Source organism: Urocampus carinirostris, chromosome 16, assembly GCF_059441175.1.
Source record: "Urocampus carinirostris isolate Australia breed hairy pipefish chromosome 16, RoL_Ucar_1.0, whole genome shotgun sequence".
In the NCBI taxonomy this organism is placed as follows: Eukaryota; Metazoa; Chordata; class Actinopteri; order Syngnathiformes; family Syngnathidae; genus Urocampus; species Urocampus carinirostris.
Window position 1 is genome coordinate 13,715,064 of NC_142364.1, and position 25,226 is coordinate 13,740,289.

At 37.9% G+C, this 25,226-nt stretch overlaps 1 protein-coding gene across 6 annotated transcripts in view; it reads right to left on the reverse strand.

The window, feature by feature from the left end:
* Window positions 1-25,226, reverse strand: part of dab2ipb (DAB2 interacting protein b) — a 148,015-nt gene that overhangs the window by 104,884 nt on the left and 17,905 nt on the right. For 2 of the 6 annotated variants that reach the window (XM_088356115.1, XM_088356114.1), the window contains exon 1: window positions 9,644-9,922. The exons of 3 other annotated variants lie outside the window; for them this stretch is intronic. Coding sequence is in view for 1 of the 3 variants with exons in the window: in XM_088356113.1 (XP_088212239.1) it covers window positions 24,378-24,405 (28 nt within the window). In the remaining 2 variants the exon portion in view is untranslated. Of the gene's footprint in view, window positions 1-9,643; window positions 9,923-24,377; window positions 24,508-25,226 lie in introns of those variants that run through there. One more of the 6 variants, XM_088356113.1, reaches the window with a different exon arrangement.

Genomic DNA, 25,226 nt, shown 5'->3' on the forward strand with positions numbered 1-25,226 from the left:
ATGGTCATCAATGAAAAATAAATCTCAAAATACATATTTGGACAGGATACTAATAGATAAGAGTTTACAATTTAAATATTAAGTGACATGAATATTCAGGTTATTGACCTATAAATGTGCAAGAGAAATCACATTTACGAAATTTGTAACCATTCAGTTTAAACGCTTCAATATTTATTTTTTATAATTTGTCACTTTCTTAAAACCCGATTTCCCCATATTTTATATTTCCAATGACCTAACTGTACTTGAAAGGACAGTGTTTATTATTTACCCCCCCCCCTTAGTTGTAAAAAGAAACGTCATTTAAAAACACTAATGATTTAAATAACAAGCAAATAATCCACCATCGTATAATCTTGAATTTTCTTAAATACTAAAGTTTTATTTGAGATTTGTTTCAGAATTTATTTGACATTATGTACACACGCTTCACTTAGAGCAGGGGTGGCAACCCAAAATGTTGAAAGAGCCAAGTTTGATAAAATAATAACTATAATATTCATATGTGTGTGTGTGTATATATATATATATATATATATATATACTAAATACTGTAATCCATCAAAACGTCTCGCACTAGTGAAAACCAGCGAAGGTGTTCATTAATTTGATTATTTATTGATACTTAAAAACAAACGAAGTATACAGGCTCAAGTAATGTTTAACAAATTCAACTACTGTACTTTCTAGACATCTTTTTTTACATATGACTTATAATAACTTGTAATCAATTTATAATTTATAGAATAATATTGGTACTTTATTGCACAAATGTACGGATATAAGACACGATCCACTTTACTTTAAAGTATACTTTGCCTCCATCATGTGGACATTATGGAAAACTGCATTTACCTTCCAGTTCTGTCCTACAGATACCATGCATTTCTCAAACATGTCTTTTAGCGCCAAAAGACCCACACGTGGCTCAAGAACAAGTTTCGAGGGTTAAGAAGTTCAAGATTGTTGGCAGTAGAAAGTATCTTCCTCTGTTTAGCCAATTAGAATAAGTAAACAATGCACAATGAAAATCCATGAATGGAAAAAATTACAAATGTTTTTCCTCCTACAAAAACAATATAATTTTCCATTATCAAACTTTTTGACAAGCGCCAAGGAGCTACTAGTAAGCGCCAAAGAGCTGCATGCAGCCCCAGAGCCGCTTGTTTCTGCCCCCTGTCTTAAAGGGAGTTGACACAATTGTTGCTGCTACAGAAACCGAAAAACCTTAAAAAGGCTGGACAAAGCAATAAGAAAAATGGTGCGGTTTGGTAAATCTGAGCCTCCGCAGTTTGCATTTTATCTTGTAGCACTACACTATGCACAACATTTAGTGGTCAAATCATACACACTGTCCCTTCAATTAAATTAGTGCTTACAGTGATAAAAACAAGTCAACAAAAATTGAAAATGGCTAAAAAAAAGTCAATCAACACCATGAAAAAAATCCGACAGTCATAGAACTGCGCTGATGTTTAAATAGTAGGCTAACAAGCGTCAGAAGTCAGCGTCAACCATATCCGCAAGCAGTAAAAGTGGCTCCCTACCCCAAACAGGAAGACGGAGACGTCATCAATCTCATTGATCCCTGGCGAAAGCTAACCCATGTTAGCACACGGTTTAAAAATAAAAAGCCGCCGTCCTGCGCCTCCTCCCTCCTTGCCTTGATTATAATCCTGTTCTTTTTTAATCTAGCGGCCAAGTGCCGTTTAAATCCCCCCAGCTCTTGGCAGGCGACATGCTAGCTAAAGAAGATAAACAGAAGGAATGCAAAAAGAGAAAGCCTGAGCTTGCTTCCATGTTGTGGGCTAACTTCTTTAGCTAACTTTGTGAGCTAACGTACCTAATTAAATACTTGTGGTTTAGCAGACAACATTTTATTTCATTATTTTTTCATGTATTTGGACAGAACAACTGGAAGCTCCAGATTTAAATACGGTACTTTGAGGGGTCGTGTTGGAATATTGAAATGTGTCACCGCGGATAAAGTCACGATATTATACCTCAAATATAACCTTTTTATTATTCCAGTCATTTATAACTCCGCCTATTTAGTTGTAATTCATACACTTCATGATCATTCCGGTATTTGAGTGATATCATTTTTCTCGACGGTTTCCCATACCCTCAAAGTCTATGGCCGCCACCAAGGATTCATTTGTCTCGCCAGAGTCTCATTGACTTGTATTATTAAATAAATAATAAAAGTTTTAAATACATATACAGTCCATGCAAAGTCAATCAAATTAAGATATCTCATTACATAAAAAAAATATCAAACGCAATGGTGTGCACGTCTGCACGCTTTATGTCCTTTCACTCGCCTTTGGTCAATTTTATTTCTGTCCCTGTGCTCATTTGGTAAAATACTATACGTAGCCATAATACAATACAACTTTTACTTATATCTGTACATTCGAGGAAACTGTGCGGGTCAGATGTATCGACATTTCGTTCTGTATACACGTGTACTAGAATGACAATAAAGTAGATCTGAATCTGAATTTGTTCCCCGAACAGAGGGAGAGGGGCGTCCAAGCAGCACTAGTGAGCACAGGAACCGGTCAAGAGAGGAAAGAGTGCAAGACAAAGTCAAGTCATGTTTATTTGTAAAGCCCTTTATCACAGGATGTCTCAAAGTGCTGCACAGACTACAGATTATTGCAAACCAGACTATTATGACACCATCCTCTGATCTAAAACCTACATGAAGGGCAAGGAAAACCTCAAAAACCTCAGTCAAGTCCAGTCAAGTCATGTTTATTTGTGACACACCCTTAATCACAAGGAGTCTTCAAAGGGCTGCACAGACCACAGACTATTGCAAACCACAGACTGTTATGACACCATCCCCTGATCTAAAACCTACATGAGGACAAGGAAAAACTCAAAAACCTCAACATGAGGAAAATGAAGAAACCCTGAGAAGGGACCGCACATGAGGTAATCCCCCTTCCCGGATGACCAGGCTGCAATGGATGTTGCAATAACAAATATTGTCAACATAAAATATAGGTTATTTACATGCTATAAAATAGAAGTGACATAGAGGACAAAAAGGAAATTTAAAAAATGAGGGAAAATGATCCCAATTTGGACTCACTTAATGACATTAATGGCTCCAAAGCAGAGTGAATTGTCCATCACTGAGAGAAGAACCCAAATCAGTTCATCTAAGCTTAGGCACTTGTTGTTCCTGAATGCCAATCTTCAGAGACTAATGATTTTTCTTTTTGTATGACACATTCTAATTTATATACTTGAATTATTTTAAGATGCTCTGCTTTGTTACAGTCTACAATGGTTAAAAGTTGAATTGAAAATAGTTAAACATTCTTCTAGTTAAGAAGTTTTTTATGGAACTGAAAAGTTCATATTCTTAATCATGATTTTTCTGTCTATTTTATTTTTCAGGGATTATGTGTTGCTTGATTTTAGAGTTGCTTAGCATTAAAAGGTTCAAAGTTTATATTAGTTAAAGTTGACTGTACAATGAAATTAATAAAGGCTAGCATAATGTCATAGTATGATGAGGGGTGGACCCCTGAACCCCTAGGTTCATAGTGGCACCATTTCCTGTGGTGTGTATTGGGCAAGTACAGCTTGGTGGGACCCTTTCTCTTATGGCCAACAAATGTTTCCATCCAGTCTCGAACCGGGGCGAATGCGCTAACCCCTGCACTACTACATTTGGGATTAATTCATTTCATGCATAACGTTGCGTTATCATTCAAAATATGTGGGTTGAGGAAACCCCAAAAATCTGAAGACCCATTTGGGAGCCAAAGAGAGGGTTTTCTAAAAATAGCTGGAATTCCCATCACTAGAATACCTGTCAACTTATACGTTTTCCCTCTATTTTATACACTTTTAGACCATTTCAGATTGCCAATAGTAAAATGGCTAACAATTTTAAAAAAGGGAACAGACAAAATGTCTTCCATTAAGGCAAGAGGAAATACTTGGTTCATTTTTACTCTTGCTTCACTCATGATTTATTTAGGTCACATTTGTTGGAGCTACTAATTTCATAATAGCCATTTCCAAAACTAAATGACTCAACATCACATCATTGTTGACTGAATAACCTTTTATTTTGTAATTAGCATTTTTTTTCTAATCATTCCAGGGTAGACCTTTAATCTCAAAATGTATGAATACCTTACTCACTTATTCCATTTATATATTTTTTTCAACATTTTTTTTTAACAAAGAAGCAGTTCCTCCACAGCTTAAATTGTATACATTCGGTCTCGATAGATTTAGCACCTTTTTTTTTTTTTAATCCTTCAGTACAGGGGTCTCAGATTCGATTAGCTTGGGGCTAGGGTCTGGGTGAGATTAGGCCAAATCCAGGTCTTCCACCAAAAAATATTTCACTCTTTTCAAATATCATTTTTTCTCCACACAAAATAAAATCTAAAAATAAAATAACATTTCGAATTAATATGAAAATAAATATATCAATCAGTAAAAAAATGAATCCACAATTTGCTAGGGACAGTGTGTATTATTTAGTCCCTCCTGGTGGTAAAAAATGTCATTCATTCAACAAAGGATTTTTATTTTTAAAAATTCAGCAAAAATACTGACTATATAAATAAATGAAAAAAAATAAATGCTGTAAGAGCCTTACTTAGAGAGAGATGACATTGTCTACCATCTTGCTGCTACAGGTAACAAAAAATAAAAACCTGGCGAAAAGTTGAGCAAAAAAAAAAAAAGGAAAAAAAAAAGAAATGGTGCTTTAAGGTCACTGAGTCTCTGTAGTTTTCATTCTTAATTGATATTTTTACCACTCGTTTTCTGGTACATGAAAGAATACCACAGCATCTAGTGGTGAAATAATACATACTGTCCCTGTAATTTTCCCATTCTAGCGGGGGCCTCAAACTATCATTCATAGCGCCGCCAAAGGCCCCCAGGCCGTGAGTTTGAGACCCCTGCTATAATACGATATATAAAACTTGTCTTATATTTGAAACACAACAAGCTTGACATTGAGGGAAAAAGACTGAAGGGCATTATCTTGGATTTAGCTGTCCACTCGTTGAGTATTAAGTAACACTCAGTGTTGTGACGTCGGAATCTGAGGAATTCGCAGCTTCTCTTGAAGCCACAGAGGCTTCATTGTCGACATCAACAATGGGAAAAATTTGTTAAATGACCATGCGCATTTCAAAATGCTTCCAAAACAAAGTGCCTGTGCACGATTTGTAATCTTATGCAATTCTACGTAATTAAATGAAGCGTAAGCCTAGCCAGAAGCTACGCAAGCGTTGGAAATATGGGCACCATAACAGAACTTTTATTTGCTAAAAAAAAATAACCCTTTATTTACAACTTAGTAGGTAGCAAATAACTTATATGGTGGGGTGCTTCGTCTGAAGTGTCCTTAAGATGTTGAAAGTAGCAAATTTCTATCTATTAAGTACGTGTTAAAAGTGCCCAATTGAGTTCAAAGAGCCTTTATAAAACCTTTCCCGCCACGCCCATCTGCTTTTATCTTACTTGTAAGCACAGCTGTTCCGGGACACGCAACACATTAAGAAGAAGGAAAGGAGCTAAGTGAAGAGGGATTTCATGCCCCCGGGTTCTTTCTGTTAGTGTAGCCTAAAAATGGTAAAACTAAGAAAATGCCTGTTTTTGAATAAGGGAGCCAAAACCCAAAACCCCCCAAAAGAAGAGTTTATTAGTACTTAACGAATGAGCTGATGAGGCTGTAATAATAGCTTCAAATAAAAATAAATGATCTGCATTTATATAGCGATTTTGAAGTCAATGACTTCCCAAAGCGCTTTACAATGTGCTCCTCATTTCCCAATAGCGGCCTTGCAGCCATGTAAGGCGCTAACCTGCTCATTGGGGGTATTAGGCGTCTTACCCAAGGACACTTCGACATGTAATATGGACGAGCCGGGATTCGAACTGGGATCCCTTGAACCTAAGACGAGCACTCTACCTCCTGAGCTACTGCCGCCCCCAGATGAGATGGCAGCAGAGAGTAAAAGTTTCAAATTTCAGACAGCACCTTTAAGGTAAGCAAAGGAGCAGCCTTGTCATAGTCAAAACAAAACTATTTGTGTTTTGTTTACCAGGTTCTTGGTCAATACTGACTTAGTAGTTTTAAACCTACCAAAATATAATCAGTAATGATACGGACCAGCAACAAAAACAAAAAAGGAGAACAAATAATAGCTACCTAGTGACCAACATGACCTGATGGACACACAAATATAAAACATCCAAGTATCACCCCACCTTTGATGAGTACTAATTTGGGCAACCAAGCCAAAAGCTACCAGATACTGCATTTTGTGTTACTTTTAGTAAACATATTCCCTACAATGCATCTTTCTCATCAATCGCTACAGGACTGTAGACACTAAAAGAGGAGGTTGCAAAGTTCAGTCCGCACACAGCTGCTGCAACAAAAGATAATGGCTGCATTTTCCTTAAATATAGCATCCCTGTTGTGGCTTGGCTGGATCACGTGGCAGGAAGTGAGGTACGTTTGAAGGGAAAACGGGGAACCTCAGGGAGCGGAGTTTATGTTCCCGTCTTTCCTGTTTTCCGTTTTAGTTCCTAATCCAACCTCTTCTTTCTCTGATGATACTGTAAGTAGGAATTAAAGTTGGACACTATCCTTTGTCACACATTTGACAACCTAGGAGAATTACAGATGCTGCTCTACTTACGAACGATTGTTCGTAAGTTGAATTTGTTGTTTCAGTGCTAGATTTTGTATGTTTGTATAAGTAACCTGGATTGTTTTGTACTAAAAATGAACATTTCATAAAACAATATGCTCTATAAAGATAAATAAAGTGAAGTTTAACTGACTTGTGGAAGATGGCCTTCAAGAGTTAGGCTACTTCCTCCTCCGTTGTAGAAAGTGGGTTTAAAAAAGCGATCCAAACATTTTCTCAACCGCATCAATCTTTCTTATTCCACTTTTATTTCAAAGGAAACGGCTCACCTCTCCTTTACACTTTACATCAACCATAATGAATGGATGCACAAGATATTAAACAATAAAAACGCCAAAGTTCTTAACGGGTTAGAGATACAGTACAGTATACGTAGTATGTTTACACTCGAACTAGGAAGTAGAAGCTGGATTTCTTCTTCAGGGTGGATGCTGGGTGACCTCTCACTGCGCCACGCGGCAGAAAAAAGCACTATTGTAATGTACTCTATTTGGAAAAAGGTGTACACAATACAAAATCTAACTTACAGTAATGTCCAGTTATTTTTAGACATCCCAAAAAATGTTCGAATCTACCATTTTTCGGAAGTCAAATGGTCGTGTTTTTGTCAAAGTGAAATTAACTTGGAAAGGCACAGAGAAATGGTATAAAGTTAAAATAGAATGTAAAATAAGTACACTTGAACAAAAATAAAACTGCCCTAACAGATAAAAGTATGTTTTAAGACAACTCAGTTTTCTTGCAAAAATTGTTGGTTTTTGCGATCGTTGACCAGCTACTGTATCTCAGAAGAGAAGTGTGTTATAATATAACTATATTTAAATAACAGCTTCGTAATAAAAAAAGGTATTCAGTACAACAATGCAAAATGCCAATTAGCAACATGCGTCCCGTCATACACCAACCACTCAAAATTCTTGACGCTTCGCTCGCGACTACATGCCCCGCCAACAAATTCCAACTTACAGCAACGTCAGAGCTGCCAGGCGCCCTCACTTGTCTATGGATTTACAAGTGGTTAATTACATATACTCTGTTTGAGAAACTGGAAGCAGAGCAAAGAAAACGAGGGCAAAACCTCCTTAGTAAAAAAAACAAAACAGTGAGGTGTTTGTGAGGTGGGAGGGGGAAGAAGGAGTAACGCTGTCTGCTTCTCCCAAACACCTCATGAAACGGTCTCACTTTGAGTTTTACCATTTACTCGGGTAGCAAGGACGAAGAATTGTCAAGTCATGTTTATTTGTATAGCCATTAATCACAAGAAGGCCTAAAGGGATGTACAGACTACCATTGCACCATCCCCTGAGCTTGTCTTTCAACTTGCACAATGGTCGGAGGTCTGTGCGGTGAAGATTTCACCAAGACTGCGGGAGTGTTGAGTATATTGCGGGGAAGAGTAACATTGTTGTTCAAGATCGAAACCTCACCACTACGGCAAGAATTGTTCTCGGCGTGAACAGGACATGCAGGCTAGTGTGTGTGGAAAGTCCTAAGCGAGCCGTTCACACAACTGTTGCAGCTTTGCACATTCAGACCACCGGACCCTTTGTAGTGAAATGTGTCCTTGGCACAGATTAATCCAGATAGAAGATGGAAAATGTCCCAAGGTCAACTCGAGCCTTCTCATTTTGTTTTTCAAGATTGTAGCATGCTTGGAAAATGCAGCTGTTTGATCATTTGAATCACTCTTCAGTATGGCGGACAATAGCCATTGTCCTAAAAAGACGGTGGTAATAGCCGTAGTAGTTCTTTATCTTTGGTACAACATCAAAGGGATGAACTTGAGCCCTCCACAATCATGCAATTGCACTTTGAAAATGGTGACAGCCAGGTTTGAAACATTAGATCTTTGAAAACCTTAAGAAGACATCAATGGATGTACATCTCAAATATTAGAGCACCAAGTTCGGTCTTGGTATATAAATCAGAAAATATCTTAGCTAAGCGTCATTGCTTCCCAATTCTGCAATGCAGGGTCTCGTGATGTGTGAAACTTGAATCTGGCATAAAATGGAAGCAGGTCTTGGGTATTCAACTACATACTTCTCTCTGAAAACTCCCAGAAACTCTTGGGTAAAACGTGTTGATCTCTAATGCTGAAACAGCACCTTACAAAAGCCGGCTTCAGATAATAAAATGCACGAAAACTTAGTTCAGCAACAAAAGGGTCGTAGTTGTATGGTTTAAGGTGTTAAAATTTAGATGGCTTAGTTATTTTGTTGTTGTTGTTGTTGTTGTTGTGATAAAGGGCTATACAAATAAATATGACTTGACTTAATAGTATGTTACAGTCTGATACTCAAGAGTTGACTTTAGGCCTTTGATCAAGAGCATCAGTATAACACAGCAACAGAAAGTTTGGAAAACAACTTCAGGTCCAATAATCAGATGTGAGTATGACACTGACAACTGTTTTTGACATAATGGGGATCAGAGCAGAAAATATCGCTATTTGGACACTTCATCCAGGATATTATCTGAAGACAGCAAACCCTACCGATAACAAATCAACAGTGTTGACGTAAGGTGCACACAGAAACTGCCATACGGGGAAAGACAACCTTCAAATCTCTCCGTCCGCCGTATGTTTCTGGCAACCACAATTGAAGGGAATGTGGTCACCCCCCAAATCAGGCCGTATTTCCCGCTGGTTCACCCCCTCATAACCCTCCCTTACCCCATTTCTCCCACCCCCCAACGGTAATCCCTCTTCCCTGCCTCACTTCCTTCCCCACAGCTGCCGGCACTCTAATAATAGGACAACAATGCCCCCAAGACGCACATTCACAGACACAACTATTACCACAGCCTGGAAAAGTTCACCTAATGCGTAAAATCTGATGAGTTTCGCCACACACTCTGTGGCATAAAAACACAAGTCGCCATTGGTAACAGATGACAGTGTGAAATCCGGGGAGGCTTTTCCTTACCTCAGAGTCTCATCCCGAGAAATAAATCCCAACCAAAGCAACAAGTAGGAGCTTGGGTTTTCCTTTTTTTGCGCCGTCTGCTTCCCTTTCCCCGTCATGCAGGAGCTTCTCTGCAAGTTGATCAACCAAGCAACTCCTCCGCTATGTGAGAGTGTCTGAAAGAAAGTGAGGGAGTGCATGTGTGTCCTGGTCGAGGACTCCTGCAGGGCTGGACCCCCCCCTCTACAGTTCTGCCACCTCCTCCCACACACTTTCTCACAAAGCCGGAGCGTCCCGTTCTTTTCTTTTCGTCTTTGCTGATTTCAGTTAGGAGGTAAACGGTTGAGTCCCCCCACTCATTGTTGAAAGAAGGTAGAGGGAACAACGTGGTGTTCCTCAGGGCGAAGAGAGTGGGAGGGGGAGGAGTCAAGAGCGAAATTCCAACATCACTGCCCGGCCAATAGGACGCTTAGTTGCAGGCCGAGCGAAAAACCGCGGGGCCAGGCTCGGGCTTTGCCAGAAACACTCTGTTTTCTCCAACACTGAAACCCCTCGCTGGTTTTTAATGCAATCACTGCAGAAACTCAAAGAAAATCAAAGAAAAAGTACTTTAGTTCTCAGTTGTGTTTTTGTTCCTAAACAGCATTTTTGACCCCTCCAAAGACAATTCACCCTAAATGTACAGTATTATCGGTTGTTAGTGGGTTTTCATGAGATCAGAATTCTACTTCGTCTATAGACGTTCTAAAATCCACAAGTGACAACTCACACAAAGACTAGCCAAGCAAGTTTTACGAAAGACAACACCCACCCCCCATGTTGGAAGAATGACACTCGTATTTCGACGTGGGACATTTGTCAAGCTGAACATTTGCCTGCAAAGGTGACATAAGACAAAATGCATCCGCCCCCCCACACCCCCAGGCACAAACTCCGTTTATACACTTCACATGACACCTTATGCTATCATCTAGTCACACTAATCAAAAGATTCCTTGTATCATCAGTGGAAGATTAAACTGCTCTCACACAAAAAAAACAGTTCTTTATAATACACGTTGTGATAAGGATAATAAGTATTCTTCAATTATTTTCAGTTAACATCACTTGCTAAATACATATTTAAAAATAAATATGTCATTATGATAATAAAAATAGATTATAATTGTTAGTACTTTTGTTAATAATCTTAAAGAACACATTACAATAAAATAAATTAATTTGAATTAGTATTATTACTAGCAGTAATATTAATACGGATTTACATAAAAATGAGTATATAAAATTGTAATAGTTTTACTAGTAAATGATTAAAATAATAAATATAGCTATGTTCATTACATGACTGTCTCCGATGTTTGAATATTGTTATCAAGTTCCTTATTTACTTTTTTTTTTTAAAGTCATGCATTCTGCATTTAATATCAATTAACTGAACCATTACAAGTCTTAAGTCATTTTTTTCTAAATTGCTCAACATGGCACACATTTAAAGATCCCATACCATGAAAAAGTATACTAGGTTTTTCACCTAATCAGTTATATTAAAGTAAAATGCCATGTTTCAGAGAACCAGAATGTACAGTATAAGATTTGTTTTTTCCTTGCATTGCAGAAAATCAAGGACTGTATCAGGATATTTTAGACAGTGCTGTATAACTATTGTTATTTTTAGGGAAATCTAAGAAATATTTATAAAATATTAGTATATATATATATATATATATATATATATATATATATATGCACACATATATATTCAACATGCATACTCACACAGTTCGACCAACTACCTGAAATTGGCCTAATTGATGTTGAATGACTTTAAACCTCAAGATTGATAAAGTGGAACAGACGTATTAGTAATTTCGTAACTCCAACCACACTACAATCAATTATTGGCCTATACCAGTGGTGTAAAATTCATTTTAGCTAGGGGGCCACATGGTAGAAAACACTCTCACGGGGGCTGGATAAGTAGATTATATCGAGAGAAAGACACAAAGAAAAAAGAGCGAGAAGAGAAATATAAGAGACAGAAAAAAAGAGTGAAATAGAGAGAAAGTGAGAGGAAGAGTGAAATACAGAGAAGGGTAGAAAAAAAGACAAAGAAAAAAGTGGAAAAAGAATGAAAAAGAGAAAGTCAAAGAGAGAAATACAGAAAAAAAGAAAAGGAGAGAAAAAAGAGAGAACAAGTAAAAGAGAGAAAAAGAAAAAAAACAGAGCAAAAGAGATACAGAGAGAATGAGAGAAAATAAATACAGCTATATTCAAACCTGCATCTCATTTTTAACTTGGGCTTCTCTCAGCGTTGTCTTGCGGGGCAGGATGGTAAATGGTCTGCATTTATATATTGTCTTTCAACTTGATGAAGACCTCCCAAACCGCTTTACAATGTGCTTAAGAATTACCCATTCACACACACACCAATAGGGAGTCAGCCATGCAAGGCGCCTACCTGCTTCATGGGGTCATTGGGGATTCAGTGTCATGCCCAAGGACACTTCGACGTATAACACGGAGGAGCCAGGAATCGAACCTGCGACCTTTTGATCCCAAGATGAGCACTCTACCTCCTGAGCTAATGCCGCCCGATGAATCCCTGGCCACAAGTTGAAAACCCTGGCATATACTGTACTCAAAGTATATAATAAAACCTTCCATAAAAAGACGTCCAATATACCACATCACAATAAGTTTTAAAGCTGCAACCCCACAAAAACCGCAATAGAGACATCCATCCGTCCATTATAGCAAGCGAACACGTTGTGGTATGCAGCCGATAGAATTACAAAGTGAAGCGACGGCCGACTCCCCCCCAACCCTATTCATTTACTCGCCCCGTCCTTAATCCCGCAATTGCTGTCACTCACTTAATGTCTTTTGTCACGCCTGAGAAAGCGTGAAAAGGTAATGGAAATTATATTCAGGCCAAATGTGATTATTATAGTGTGAAGGTGAACAGTGAGCAAGCACTTTCAATGAGCGACACAATGACTAACTTTGTAGTCGTACTTCAATTTTTGGACACGTTAGAGCCTCCAAAATATGCAAGTTATTGCATGTCACAAAAGTATTATAAAATCAGACAGGCACAGTGGAAAATAAAGCATAAGGGCTCTTCAAACTCAATTGGGCATTGTAAACACATAATAGAGAAAATATTTAACTTTCCACTTTTTAAGGACCCCTCAAACAACACACCCCATCTTTAAATAATCCTTAATCCACTTAGTTAATATGTTTTCGGCGCCAACTTTATATTTCGGTGCATCCTTAGTAAAAATTGTCCAAATAAAAAAAAAAATCTTGGATTTTTGTACCTTAACCTAGAAAGCTTGCATATGCTGATTGTTGGTCCAGCTCATTGTCGTGACTTGTTCTGAAACAGTGCTCTGAACCTTGACTAATGTGATACAACCCAGAGTGACTTGTCAAAGATCCAGTTATCACATTTGATCCTAATCTGTCGTTTCAGTTACATGTGAAAAATATTACTAAAATAGTTTTTTTCCAGCTCAGTATTATTGCGATGATTCGCCCGATGCTGTCAAAATCGGAGCTGAGAATATAATTCATGCATTTATTTCTTCTCGGCCTGATAACAGTAATTTATTGCTTCCTGTTCTTCCGAAGTCTGGCATCAAAAGTTTGCAGCTGGTTCAAAATGTGGCAGAGAGACAGACCTTTGACTGGGACAAGAAACTTTAATCATATTACTCCAATATTAGCTAACTTGCACTGGCTCCCTATCCATTACAGATACAACTTTTAAGGTTCTATTACTTGCATACAAAAGTTTATGTGGAGTTGCCCTAACTCATCTCTCGGATTTGTTTTCCGGTTTTTCCTGCTTGCTCGGAAAATGCTGGTTTGCTAGTGGCTCCAAGAGCCAAGAAGAAATCTGCAGGCTCGAGAATGTTTTCCATTCAGGCCCTGATGCTGTGGAATTCTATGATCCCTGAGATATGATCTGCAGCCTCAGTGGAAGTGTTTAACACAGACTTAAGAAAAACTTATTCATAGCTTATGATTGATGCAGAGCTCGTAGTTTTTTTTTTCTGGCTGCTTGGTTGGTGGCGGAGGGAGGGAGAAGGACAAACCTGAATGAGTTGGTGGACCAACACCTGTACCTGAAGTATGTAATTTGCATTCACCAGCTGGCTTGGATAGGAAGCTGCATTGTTGCTGCGATTTTGCCGCCTTGGACTTCTTGAACAATTTTACGACTGTATGTTTGTTGTTGATGTTGACTACGTTTTGTGTATCGTTACCCAATGCAACATCCATTTCAACTGGATCATCTTGCAAAAGAGATTACCTCTTGTGTGGCTTATTTCAAGCTTTCTTATTTTTTTCATGCGACAGTTTTTTCATTTTCCCTTGCCCTCATACAGGCATCAGATCAGGGGGTTCTTTAAGTCGTTTTGTGATTAAGGGCTTTACAAATGTGACCTGACTGGAAATCGTATGTAAACACCCCTTTCCGCCAGAAATGTTTGACCTCCAGCGTGGAAAAAGACTCGCTGGACTGCATTCTGTCTCGATCCCTTGCGATCACGCTGCGCTGCAAGATTTTCCGCCTTTATGTCTTTGCGCACCTACGTCTCCTACTGCTGTCACCAGGGCCGCCGGCACACTTCACTCAGCGTGGGAAAGACAAATTTACATATGAATTAGAAGTCATGAAATACCTTGCTTGGATGACTTTGGAAACGTACACAAACATACAAAAGCCTTGGATAACTTCACTGGGTAGCCATGTTTTATATTCACTCCTCTTTACTATTTTCCGATTGAAAAAAAGCTAGTAAATACAATTCCTGTTATGTTAGCGGAATAGATTCAAAGAGTCTGCACACCTTTTAAAAAGATTTGTGATTTTTGTTTGTAACAAAAAGGGCATCTTTTCGAGATATATTCAATCTTTCCCACAATTTTTTTCAGGAGGTAAATAAAAAAACAAAATAATTTGCAGAGACAAAGACAACAATGAAAAGGAAACAACAGACGGAAAAAATAAAATAAAGTCAAAAAGTGAGAAAAAAATATACAGATGCTCCCCTACGTACGACCATTCGACTTACGAAAAACGGTAGATTGGAACATTTTTTTCAATATGTCGAAAAATATCCGGACATTGCTGCAAGTAGATTTTGTATTGTGTGCACATTTTTCCAAGTAGAGGACAGTACTGTAGTGCTTCTTTCCGCCGCTACAGGTGTGTGGTGGCGCTGTGAGAGCTAACCCAGCATCCACCCCGAAGAAGAAATCCGGCTTCTACTTCCCTCTGCATGTGTAAACATAATGTACTGTATCTCTAGCGCGCTACGAACTTTGACATTTTTACTGTTTAATATCTTGTGCATCAATTCAATATGGTTGGTGAAAAGTGTAAAGAAGACGTGAGCCGTTTCTTTTAAAAAGAAAGTGTAATAAGAATGCCTGATGCCTTGAGAAAATGGTCAGAACACCTTTTTCAGCCACTTCTTACCACAATCTTCCAAAAGTTAAACTAAACTTTATTTATCTTTATAGAGCATATTATTTTATGAAATGTTTCTTTTTTTAGTACAAAAATACAGGTTACTTATACAAGCCTTAAACATACTTATATAAACCTTAAGCATACAAAACATCGCACTGAAGCAACTTAGGAACAAATTCGACTTAGGAACCATCTCGTTCGTAAGTAGGGCAGCGTCTGTAAAGGGAAAAAGTAAAACGCTAGAATAGTCAAAAGAACAGAAGAAAAATTAGAAAAAAGAAAGGAAAAAAGCTTGGGGGGAAAAAGGAGAAAAAGAAAAAGGAAAACAAAATAGTACAAAAAAGAAAAAAAGCAAGTCCTCTCACATTATGAGGCATTATAAACTCACATAATGCTGGCATACAAGTTTCTGTTGAGCCTTTCCTGTACTCAGGTTACATGAGAGTGGAGCTTCTCTACTTTAAAATGTGTAAAAACTAGGTTAAGAAGCTCACTTTCTCAGTAACTTTTGGAGGCCTTCATGCTGATGTACACTTAAAAGGAAATTCACATGTCTAAAGACGATGACATGGTCACCAGCTCAGTAGCCTAGATGGTAGTGTGCCCGCTTTGAGACTGGGAGGTCGCTGGTTCGCGCCTCGACCGAGACATACCTAATTGGTATAATGGCGGCGCCCTCTGGCTGCGGCTGCATCGACTCGCTACAACGGGTCAGGTGTATCGACATTTCGTTCTGTGTACATTGTTACAAAGAATGACAATACAAAGGAAATTATTATTATTATTATTATTATTATCAACAAAGTTGCGGGGACCAGTGCTTTACTTAGAAGGATTTATATTTTAAGTAGCCTACGAAAATGTGTGTAGTGAAGCTACTTTATAAGAGTTATAAGAGTTTACTGTTAGGCCTAACAATCTGTTGGAAAGGCAGATACAGTTTTTATTTCAAATTACTGATACTGTACATAGGTAAACGTTTCATCATCTATACCAGAATACTTATAAAATGTTTCTTTGAATTAAAATGGCTATATTATTTCAGTGATTCAAAATTCAACCTTGGTTATAAAACTCCCGGGCTGAAAAACGGCCCCACCCCGGCTCTGGAAAGGACACTAAGACCAATAAACTGAATGTATATATCTTTATGTTGGCAATGATAGTGACCTCAAAGTTCATGACTGTAGAGTTCTAAATTTAATCTTTGTGGCCTGCCACAAAATAGACTCCCCGCTCTTAAAGCAAGATTACAGCATTAAAAACAAAAAAAAAACCATGCAAACACAAAAACTGCGGGGCGGTTCTTAAAAACCTAAAATACACACGCCACGATCCATGCGGCAGTAAACCCGGGCGCGATGGTTAACACATGACAAAACAAGCACGGCTACGCTCATATAAAAGTGACGCATTCTTTCTTAGCAGAAGCTCAAATACAAAAAAAAGCAAAAACCCCGATGGCACTTCAAACCACAAAACCACTGCGTACATCTGGATGAAATCTGATAAATTTCAATAAGGTTTGCCGCATTACTGTGGAAAATGAAACAAAAGGTGTCCTATTGTCGTATATAGACTGGAGTTCCTAATTTGCAAACAAGCGAAAAAATAGATTACACTAATAATTATTTCTGATCTCACGGTTGCTATGTACAGTAACTGAGGACAAGCGACAGTCATGGAAGGTATTGAAATTTATTTCAAATTTTGTTAGAGGGCTTTGTAAAATGATCTCCCATGGAAATAATCGATCCAGAATTATGACAAATTGTGCATAAAAAACATTGCACTTATATTAACAATTCACTGAATAAAAGGACATTTATATTTCCTAAAATTAAAAAAAATAATAATCATAAAAAATGCTCGTCTCATAGCAAAATAAATCCTGTTTAAGTTTTTAAAATATAAAATAAAACTATTTACTGTATATGTTCTTAGATTAAATAATAAAGATGAAATGAGGACAATTTGATATTGACCAATGGTAGCTTATTTTGCTCATTTTATTATTTATTTATTAATTGTTGAAAATCATCCTTAAAGATGGGGTGCATCGTTTTGTACTTTTAGCAGAGCTGTTTGACCGCAGAATACATTTGGTAGGCAGATCGGTGGGAGGGGGTCGAGTTGAAGAGGAACTTCAAGCTCATTACCATGTTTTTCTTTCTCTTTGTTAGTGTAGCATTAAAATTGTGAAACATAGGGCCTATTTCATGTATAGTCCAAACGCCAACCCAAAACCCCAAGAAAGATGAGCTTGTCTCAGAAATGCACGTACCTAACTGCGTATCATGAATGAGCTAAGGAATCATGGTGGAATCTTGACTTTAAGCCAGGAGATGGCGGCAGAGTTTTAAAGTGATGAATTCCATACAGCTCCTTTAAATGCCCAAACTTATTTTCTAAATTGGTTCATTTCAAGTGTTCTCTTTTCCTTAATTAAAATTATCATTCAAATAGGCATAATTGTGATTGGATGTTACGTCTATTGGTAAAACAAATCCTGATAATTACTAAAATTGTGTTATATAAAGCAGATGTTCTCCACAAATCTGTTTTCAGGACGCACCATGGCACATTATTCACAAGCCACGACACAAATCGAAAAAAAAATCCACGTATCAAATGTAGTTTAGACAAGATATAGTAAAATAGATTCACATTTTTAAAATCAAAACCAAATGACCACCAAAACGACATCAAATAATAATATTTGTAACGAAATCTAAAGCATTTTACTTAAGTGGCTTTGTCTTAGAGATGATAGAATCCATATTTCATATCGTCTCCTTTATCTGCATTCGGCCCTGCTCAACACATGTAAACAAACTACTGCATTATTTGGACTATAAATCACATTTTTGGGGTAAATTTATTATAGAAAATCCAACACCAAAACCATACAGGTCAAGATGAAAGGCGATTTAAAATAAAAATATAAATCGAGAACAAAATGCTAAAATGGTATACAGACAGGGATGGGCGCCACCAGGCTGAACTATCCCATGACACACCATAGCAAATGGTGCCCCTGACCTTATTTGTTAAGGGATCCAACCAACCAACCATACTAATTTCACATGATTGACGTGCCTTGTAATGTCAGGAAAGACCAGACATATTATGAGTTATTCAGGTAACGCTAGCTAATCAACTATCGAACTATCAATTTTACTCCAAATCACTAAATCCAATGAAATCTTGGTCCTCTGTGTCACTTTTACCGGTTAACAACTCCCCCAACCCGAGAGGTAGACAATAAGCCTTTTTCCCTACGTCGAGGTTAAGGTTGAAATTATCAACACAGGCCTAGAGCGCCCCCTTGCCGTTTGGTGCGAAAAAAACGTGTAGTGATAAATCGGTAATAACAATGTAAAACTCATTGACGTATTAATGAGTTAATAAATTCACAGGTAAGTCTCAAATATAACAAAAATATAACAAAAAAAAACCCCTGCAAATTATACAGTGGGACCTCGCTACTTCGCGCTTCGACGTTCGCGGGTTCAGAGCTTCGCGGCCTGTAATAGTTAAAAAAAAAATAATAATAATTTAAAAAAATAACAATATGAGATGCACCAGCCCCCCCGCGACCATAATGAGGATAAGCGGTACGGCTAATGAGATGAGATTAATAAAAAAATACAAATTAATAATAATGAAAAATATGACATTAAAATTAGAAATTACATTATTTTACAAAATTTGAAAACAAAATATTAAATTAGAATTAGTAATTGCATCATTTTACAAAATTTGAAAACACAAAGAAATGTAAAGCGTCACGGCCATAAACGCAAGCTTTTTGGCCAGCACTCGCTGAATACTCGACTCCCCATTGGCCCATTCACTACAGTAGACCACGCTTACCTCGTATACAGTACGCTTCTCGCAATAGCTCGCAGTTAGCCTTTTTCTCACAATTTTTTAAGTCTAAAAGTTTTTTGAAGCCCTTTGTGATGCCTCCCAAACGCTCTTTATCCCTTGGTGCATCTAGTGAACCGAAGAAAAAGCGAAAGATGTTAACGATTAACGAAAAAGTGAGTTTATTGGACAAATTGAAAGCAGGAAATAGCTACGCGAGCGTAGCACGACAATATGGCCTGAATGAATCCACGGTACGGTACATAAAGAAGGAAGAGAAGAACATTCGCAAAACTGCTGCAATATCTTTCACGAAAGATGCCAAAAGGGTTGTAGACACCAAGAATAAGACCATGGTGCGAATGGAAAATGCACTGGTTATTTGGATCCACGATTGTAGGGCGAAGAAAATCACCCTGGATGCAAACCTAATCCGAGGTTAAAAGAACTTATTGTAAGAGGTAAGTTAAATTTTGTTTTATTGTTTAACAAGAATCTCTCTCTCTAACCGTATTCCATATGGTGTAATGTATTGTACTGTATACAGGGGGGTGTCCTGCAAAGTTGTTTTTTTTAAGGGACGTCGCTACTTTGCGGATTTTCACTTTTCGCGGGTGGTTTTGGTCCACATTAACCGCGATAACCAAGGTCCGACTGTAGTCCTAAAGAAACGGTACTTGTCTGTGTCTGTGGTGTGAAATAGGGGTAGGGAACTATAGCTATGTACTGTTTAAATGAACCTTCAGTTTTTTTCTTTGCTTAGCATTATTTTCCCGAGGCAAAAGCTCGCGACCCACTTTGAGGTTCCAACCCACTAGTTGAGAAACACTGATATAAGGTACTTTTGATGATTTTAAGAAATTTTGCATAAAATAACTTAAAATACTTATCAACCAGGGAAACAAGGTTTTAAAAAAAAAACGTGATTTTTTTCTCCTAGCTTTAGCGCTAGCATCCCATGGGACTTTAATATTACTCACAAGATTCCCCTTTTCAATCCCAGACAAATTTGCTGAGTGGACGGGAGCGGCGTCCAAATGCGGAAAGGAGTCGGTGCAACGGCGGCACGGTGCCGGTGCTGTTATTTGAGTTATGCAGCGTCGCCGTGGATCCAAAACATACGCTAAGTGCAGGAGAATGTCCGGCATCAGCAGAACTCCCACCGGCAGCAACTCGGGTGGAAAAAAAATGGAAAGATGTAGCATTGTCTGAGGACTGGTCCAAATTGAGTCCAGACACCCTAACCTACTTACATTTACAAAATATTTACACTATGAATACAATCGAGTCAGAAAGAACCCAACTTGGGGAAAAAAATAGACACAATGAGGCAACGTACAGTGTTATTTTGTACAAAACGACCAATATTAAATATATAAAACATTCCATTTTGGTCAGTTTTAACAGAATTAAGTAGAGACCCAGTTATTTGGGGTGGTTTGGAAATGAAATAAGGCCATTCTTTGCTGTTAATACCAAATGAACTTGAATTTTGGGGCGTATTGATAACTAATCGAAAGTATCATTTCGAGGTGTCGGACAACGCAATATTATTTTTATTTTTAAAAGTGACAGTTTATTAAGGACGTACAACAAAATGCAAATCTATTTCTGTCTAAAAGGACCACGTTTTTGTGTAATGTTTTGAGCAAAATGACCGATTTTTGTAAGTTACCTATAAAAAAGAAAAAATGGAGGTTGTTAATCAAGAAAACCCATCTTGGAGTAAAAGTAGGGTAAAAATCAACCCAGCTTGTGGATTGGTCCGCTTCCTGACCCAAACTCCATTATTTTGGTTTATTTTCATTATGACACAATTGCTTTTAAAGCATCTCTTATAGATATAGTCTTCATAGCATCATAGCAATGGTGGGCTGTGCATTTCACACCTCGGCCTTCAAAGATGTCCTACTTAGTCCGGCTAGAACAAGTATTCATCCAAATAGCATAATTTCTGGCATCACAGTTCGAGAAATCTTAGACAGAAGCACATGTGCGAACGACTTTGAGTCACATTGCCTTTATCATGTACGCCACTGGCTATTTTCCAGAGCACTTAAATATCAATAGACCTGAGTCAGCAATTAAATTTATCACCAAACATAATAATGCAAACATTTAAGGTAAAATATTTTGAAACTAAACTGTCCTTAAAGTTTTACCTCTTTTGAAAGGTCCTTCTTGAAAATGTCTGAGCAAGTATATCTCCTTCAGCTACAGTGGATTAACATTTTACCATGACACAATTTTAACATTTTTAACTTTAAAAAAAGCTATGATATAGCCTTGGTTGAACTGTCTAGCACTGTCTTCACTTAAGTGAGAATACAATCACAAGACGCGTACACTTTATGTTCAACATAAGGCCTTGTAGCTGACCTTTACTGTCGCCATCTCGGGATTCGATTGGCTATTGCAAAAATCTATCAGCTACATGTAGCATGGACTTACGTACAGACGCCAGCACTATTGATTCTGAAGGCCTTGGGCAAATTTCATACAGGCCGATAACACAGATTAGCTGTATTCTAAATGGATAACAAACTACTGGAAGGAGTGAAACCAAATGGATAAAAGATACCATAAAGAGTACAAAATCTGGAGAAAAAAAATATAAACATGTACAGACGCTCCCCTACTTATGACCATTCGAGTTACAAAAAACAGTAAATACTAAAAAAGATCTCGGGATGTCGAAAAACACTTGGACATTGCTGTAAGTGAGATTTTGTATTGTACCGGCGTTTGGCGCTGTGAGAGCTCACCCAGCATCCACCCCGAATAAAAATCGCCTAACTCTTGAAGCAATCTTCCAAAAGTAAGTTAAACTTAACTTTATCTCTCTTTGTAGAGCATATTATTTTATGAAATGTTCATTTTTTGGTACAAAATAATACAGGTTACTTATACAAGCCTTAAATATACTTACATAAACCTTAAACATACCAAATATAGCCCTCAAGCAACAAATTCAACATACGAACGATCATCCTGAACCTTCTCGTTCGTAAGTAGGGCAGCGTCTTTATACACTTTGGAAAAATACATTTAAAATGAAATCGACTTTTGTGACTATCATGATAATAATGGTTATGTTAGGCCAACAGAGAAGGCCTTGCTAACTCTGACAGCATTATGGTATATATATATATATATCTGTGAATAAGTCTTAAGTACAGAAATAGATAGATACTTTATTCATCCCCGTAAGCAAATTCACACTTCCAGCGGTATCATTGTGTAGAAAAATAAAGATATAGAATAAAAAAATACCCAATATAACGTTTTACTATAGAGTATTTAAATAGTGCTACGGAAATACAAACTGTAATAAAAATAGGGAAATATGCAAATGTGGGAGTGGGGTTTAATGTGGTAATTTACTCCCCCGGGTGGAGTTAAAGAGCCTCATGGCATGAGGAATAAAAATAGTTTGATTAGTAAAAGCTAGTTGCCTCATTTTTGAAAGATTTTATTTGGATTTGAGATTAAAGATAAAGCAGGATTTGTGTACAGGTCAGGGCAAGGTTCGGGTTGAGGGTATAGCATTGGTTGCAGGTGCAAGACTTTTTTCGTCCTTAACTATTGAGGTCATCTCTCTTCTCTGCTGTTTTCAACTAGAAGATTGATGAAACAATCCCGGGCAGCCACAAGCACAAAATCAACATCTTTTCAAGGTCTCGTTAAAGCCAACTTTTATTGCTCCCTGTCCCCTCTCGCAACCCCGCTCCCTTTTTTCCCTCTTACTTATTCTTAATGATCCGGTTGAGCCTCCAACATTCCGGGCTGCGGGGAGCAGCAAGGAGGCCGCAGAACAAGATGAAGGAGGGAGGAGCAAGGCGGGGGAAAAAAATACTACTCTGTCGCCTTGATCCTTTCGGGATTTATCTGTGTACATAACTCTTTTTTTTCTCCCTCTGACTAAGAACCCCGCACTACACTCCCCACCCAAACACACTCTTTTTGGAGCTCAGACAAACACCCACGAGCGAGCGACATGCTGCATACAAATTAGGATTGGCAGAAGCATGGCATTATCGCGCCCACTATTCAGTCGACTGCTGGAGTACAGCGCTACCTCTTTATAAGAACACCTCAGCACAAGAATTTCGGTATACGAGTTTTATTTGCAACTAAAATCTTGCTTGCTGTACTAAGGAACATCCACTTTGAGAGCAATCCCAAAGGCTACCAGTAGAGACTGCTAACTACTTGTGACCGCTTGCCGCCAGCTTCATTTGGCCGACTTTGTGCATGCAAACTGTCACTCCTTTTTCATTGCCGAATTCAAGCCATTTTTTTCTAACAAAATCAGGTGGGAGTCATGTATTTGAGAGCCATTTCCATATGTAACTTTTAATATTGCGTGTGCACTTATCAAGACATATGATTTTTAGATCTTGAGTAGACAAATCTCTCTCTATAAAAGGTGTTGGTAATACGTAGCTTACAATTTCAAAGAGTCTCAAAAGGCTGTACAGGCCAGATTATTGCAAACCACAGACTATTACGACACCATCCCCTGATCTAAAACCTACGTGAGGGCAAATAATACACAGATATTGTCAACATAAAATAGGTTATACATATGCTATAGAAGTGTGTTTTAAGCTTAGATTTAAACATTTCCATTGAGGTTGCAGATTGAATTTCAGGGGGAAGAGCATTTCACAGCACCGGGGTCCGAAAGGAGAACGCTTTTGAACCTGCAGATCTCTTCTTGGCTCTTGGGATCACTAGTTCTTTCCATTACAGTTTACGAATAGGAAAAGCTAACCTTCATACTTTACACGGCCCATGATAAATATCCATATTTCATAGTTCCCTCTAGTGACCCATAGGGAGCAATGACGCTCCATAGGACAATGCCGTACAAACAAATGTAACTGCCGTTAATCACAAGGAAAGAAACGCAATAGCAAAGCAGCTAGAGAGCAGTGTCTGCATTATTTTTAAGCAGATTTGTTGTGAAACATGGCAACACTTTGCATCATTTACGAACACTTCACCCAAAATTAAGCACTTTTTAATCCTTGAAAACACAAATTAAAGCATAAGGACTTCAAGCAACCAGACAACCCTGGATTTGATTTTCACAATTTTTCTCTAGCATTGTGAACATCACAAAACAATTTTAGCACAAGCTGTGAGGTACCAAAGTCGATCTGGGACACCAGCTGAGGACATTTCATCATGTTAAAAGATTGTTTCTTCATCACAAAATGTGAAAGCAAGCAGAACACCGCGGTCGGAGACATATTGAGAATATTATTGCCAAAAAAAAAAAAAAAGTTTTTGCCTTGCATCTCTTTTCGAGATGAAACTTTTCTGCTTTCCAAAGCATCTGGTGAACACCGCCGGCAGTAACTTTTTCAGCGTCCTGAAACGGTCACTCACCATTTTGAGAGTCCGGTTCAAGCTCCATGGTAACTCACACATCCATGTTCAAAAGGTCAAAAAGTGCCGATAATGCAACGGGTTTTTTTTCTTTTCGTCCTCGGACCAAGCCGCTTCTGTTCAACTAGCATGAGCAGTGTGAAAAGGAGACTGGGAGGGAAAGAGTACAGTGCAGCAGAGAATTGGAGGGAGGAGGCAAAGATGTGGTTTCCCTTTGTGAGGGGAGGTGGAGGGCGAGTTGTCATGGGTCCTACGCAAACGAAACGGCGCAATGGACAGCCTGCTCCTCACTAATAAGGAGGATCCTCCAAAATAAACTCTCCATATTTCCTCTTTTTCTCTCTATGTATTTCTCTTTTGCTTTCTCCATCACCATTGGTTCGTCTCTTAATTGTTTTTTCTCTTTATTTTTCTCGCTTTCCTTCTCACTTTATTTATCAGTTTTTATCTCTTTATCCCTCTTTAGCATTTTGTCTGTATTTCTTTCCATCTATCTCACTCTTTCCTGCTACTTTTTAATGTTTTTTTTCTTTTCTTTCTTGTTTCTCTATTCCTTTCCATTTATCTGCATTTCTCTCACTTTCTTTGTCTGTTTATTTCCCTCACCATCTCCTCTTCAGAGTTATCTTTCTGGTTCTTTCTTTGTATTTTCCATTTCTTAAAATGTATCTTTATTTCTCTCGATATTTCTTTTTGGTTTTGTTGTTCCTAAATGTTATTGCATTTTTTTTTAATTGCTCTATTGTAAAGATGCACGATTATTTTTCAATAGACTACTAATATAAACAGTGTTGGGCAGGTTACTTTAAGAAAGTAATTAGTTAGTTTTAGTTATTTACTATTTCTTCC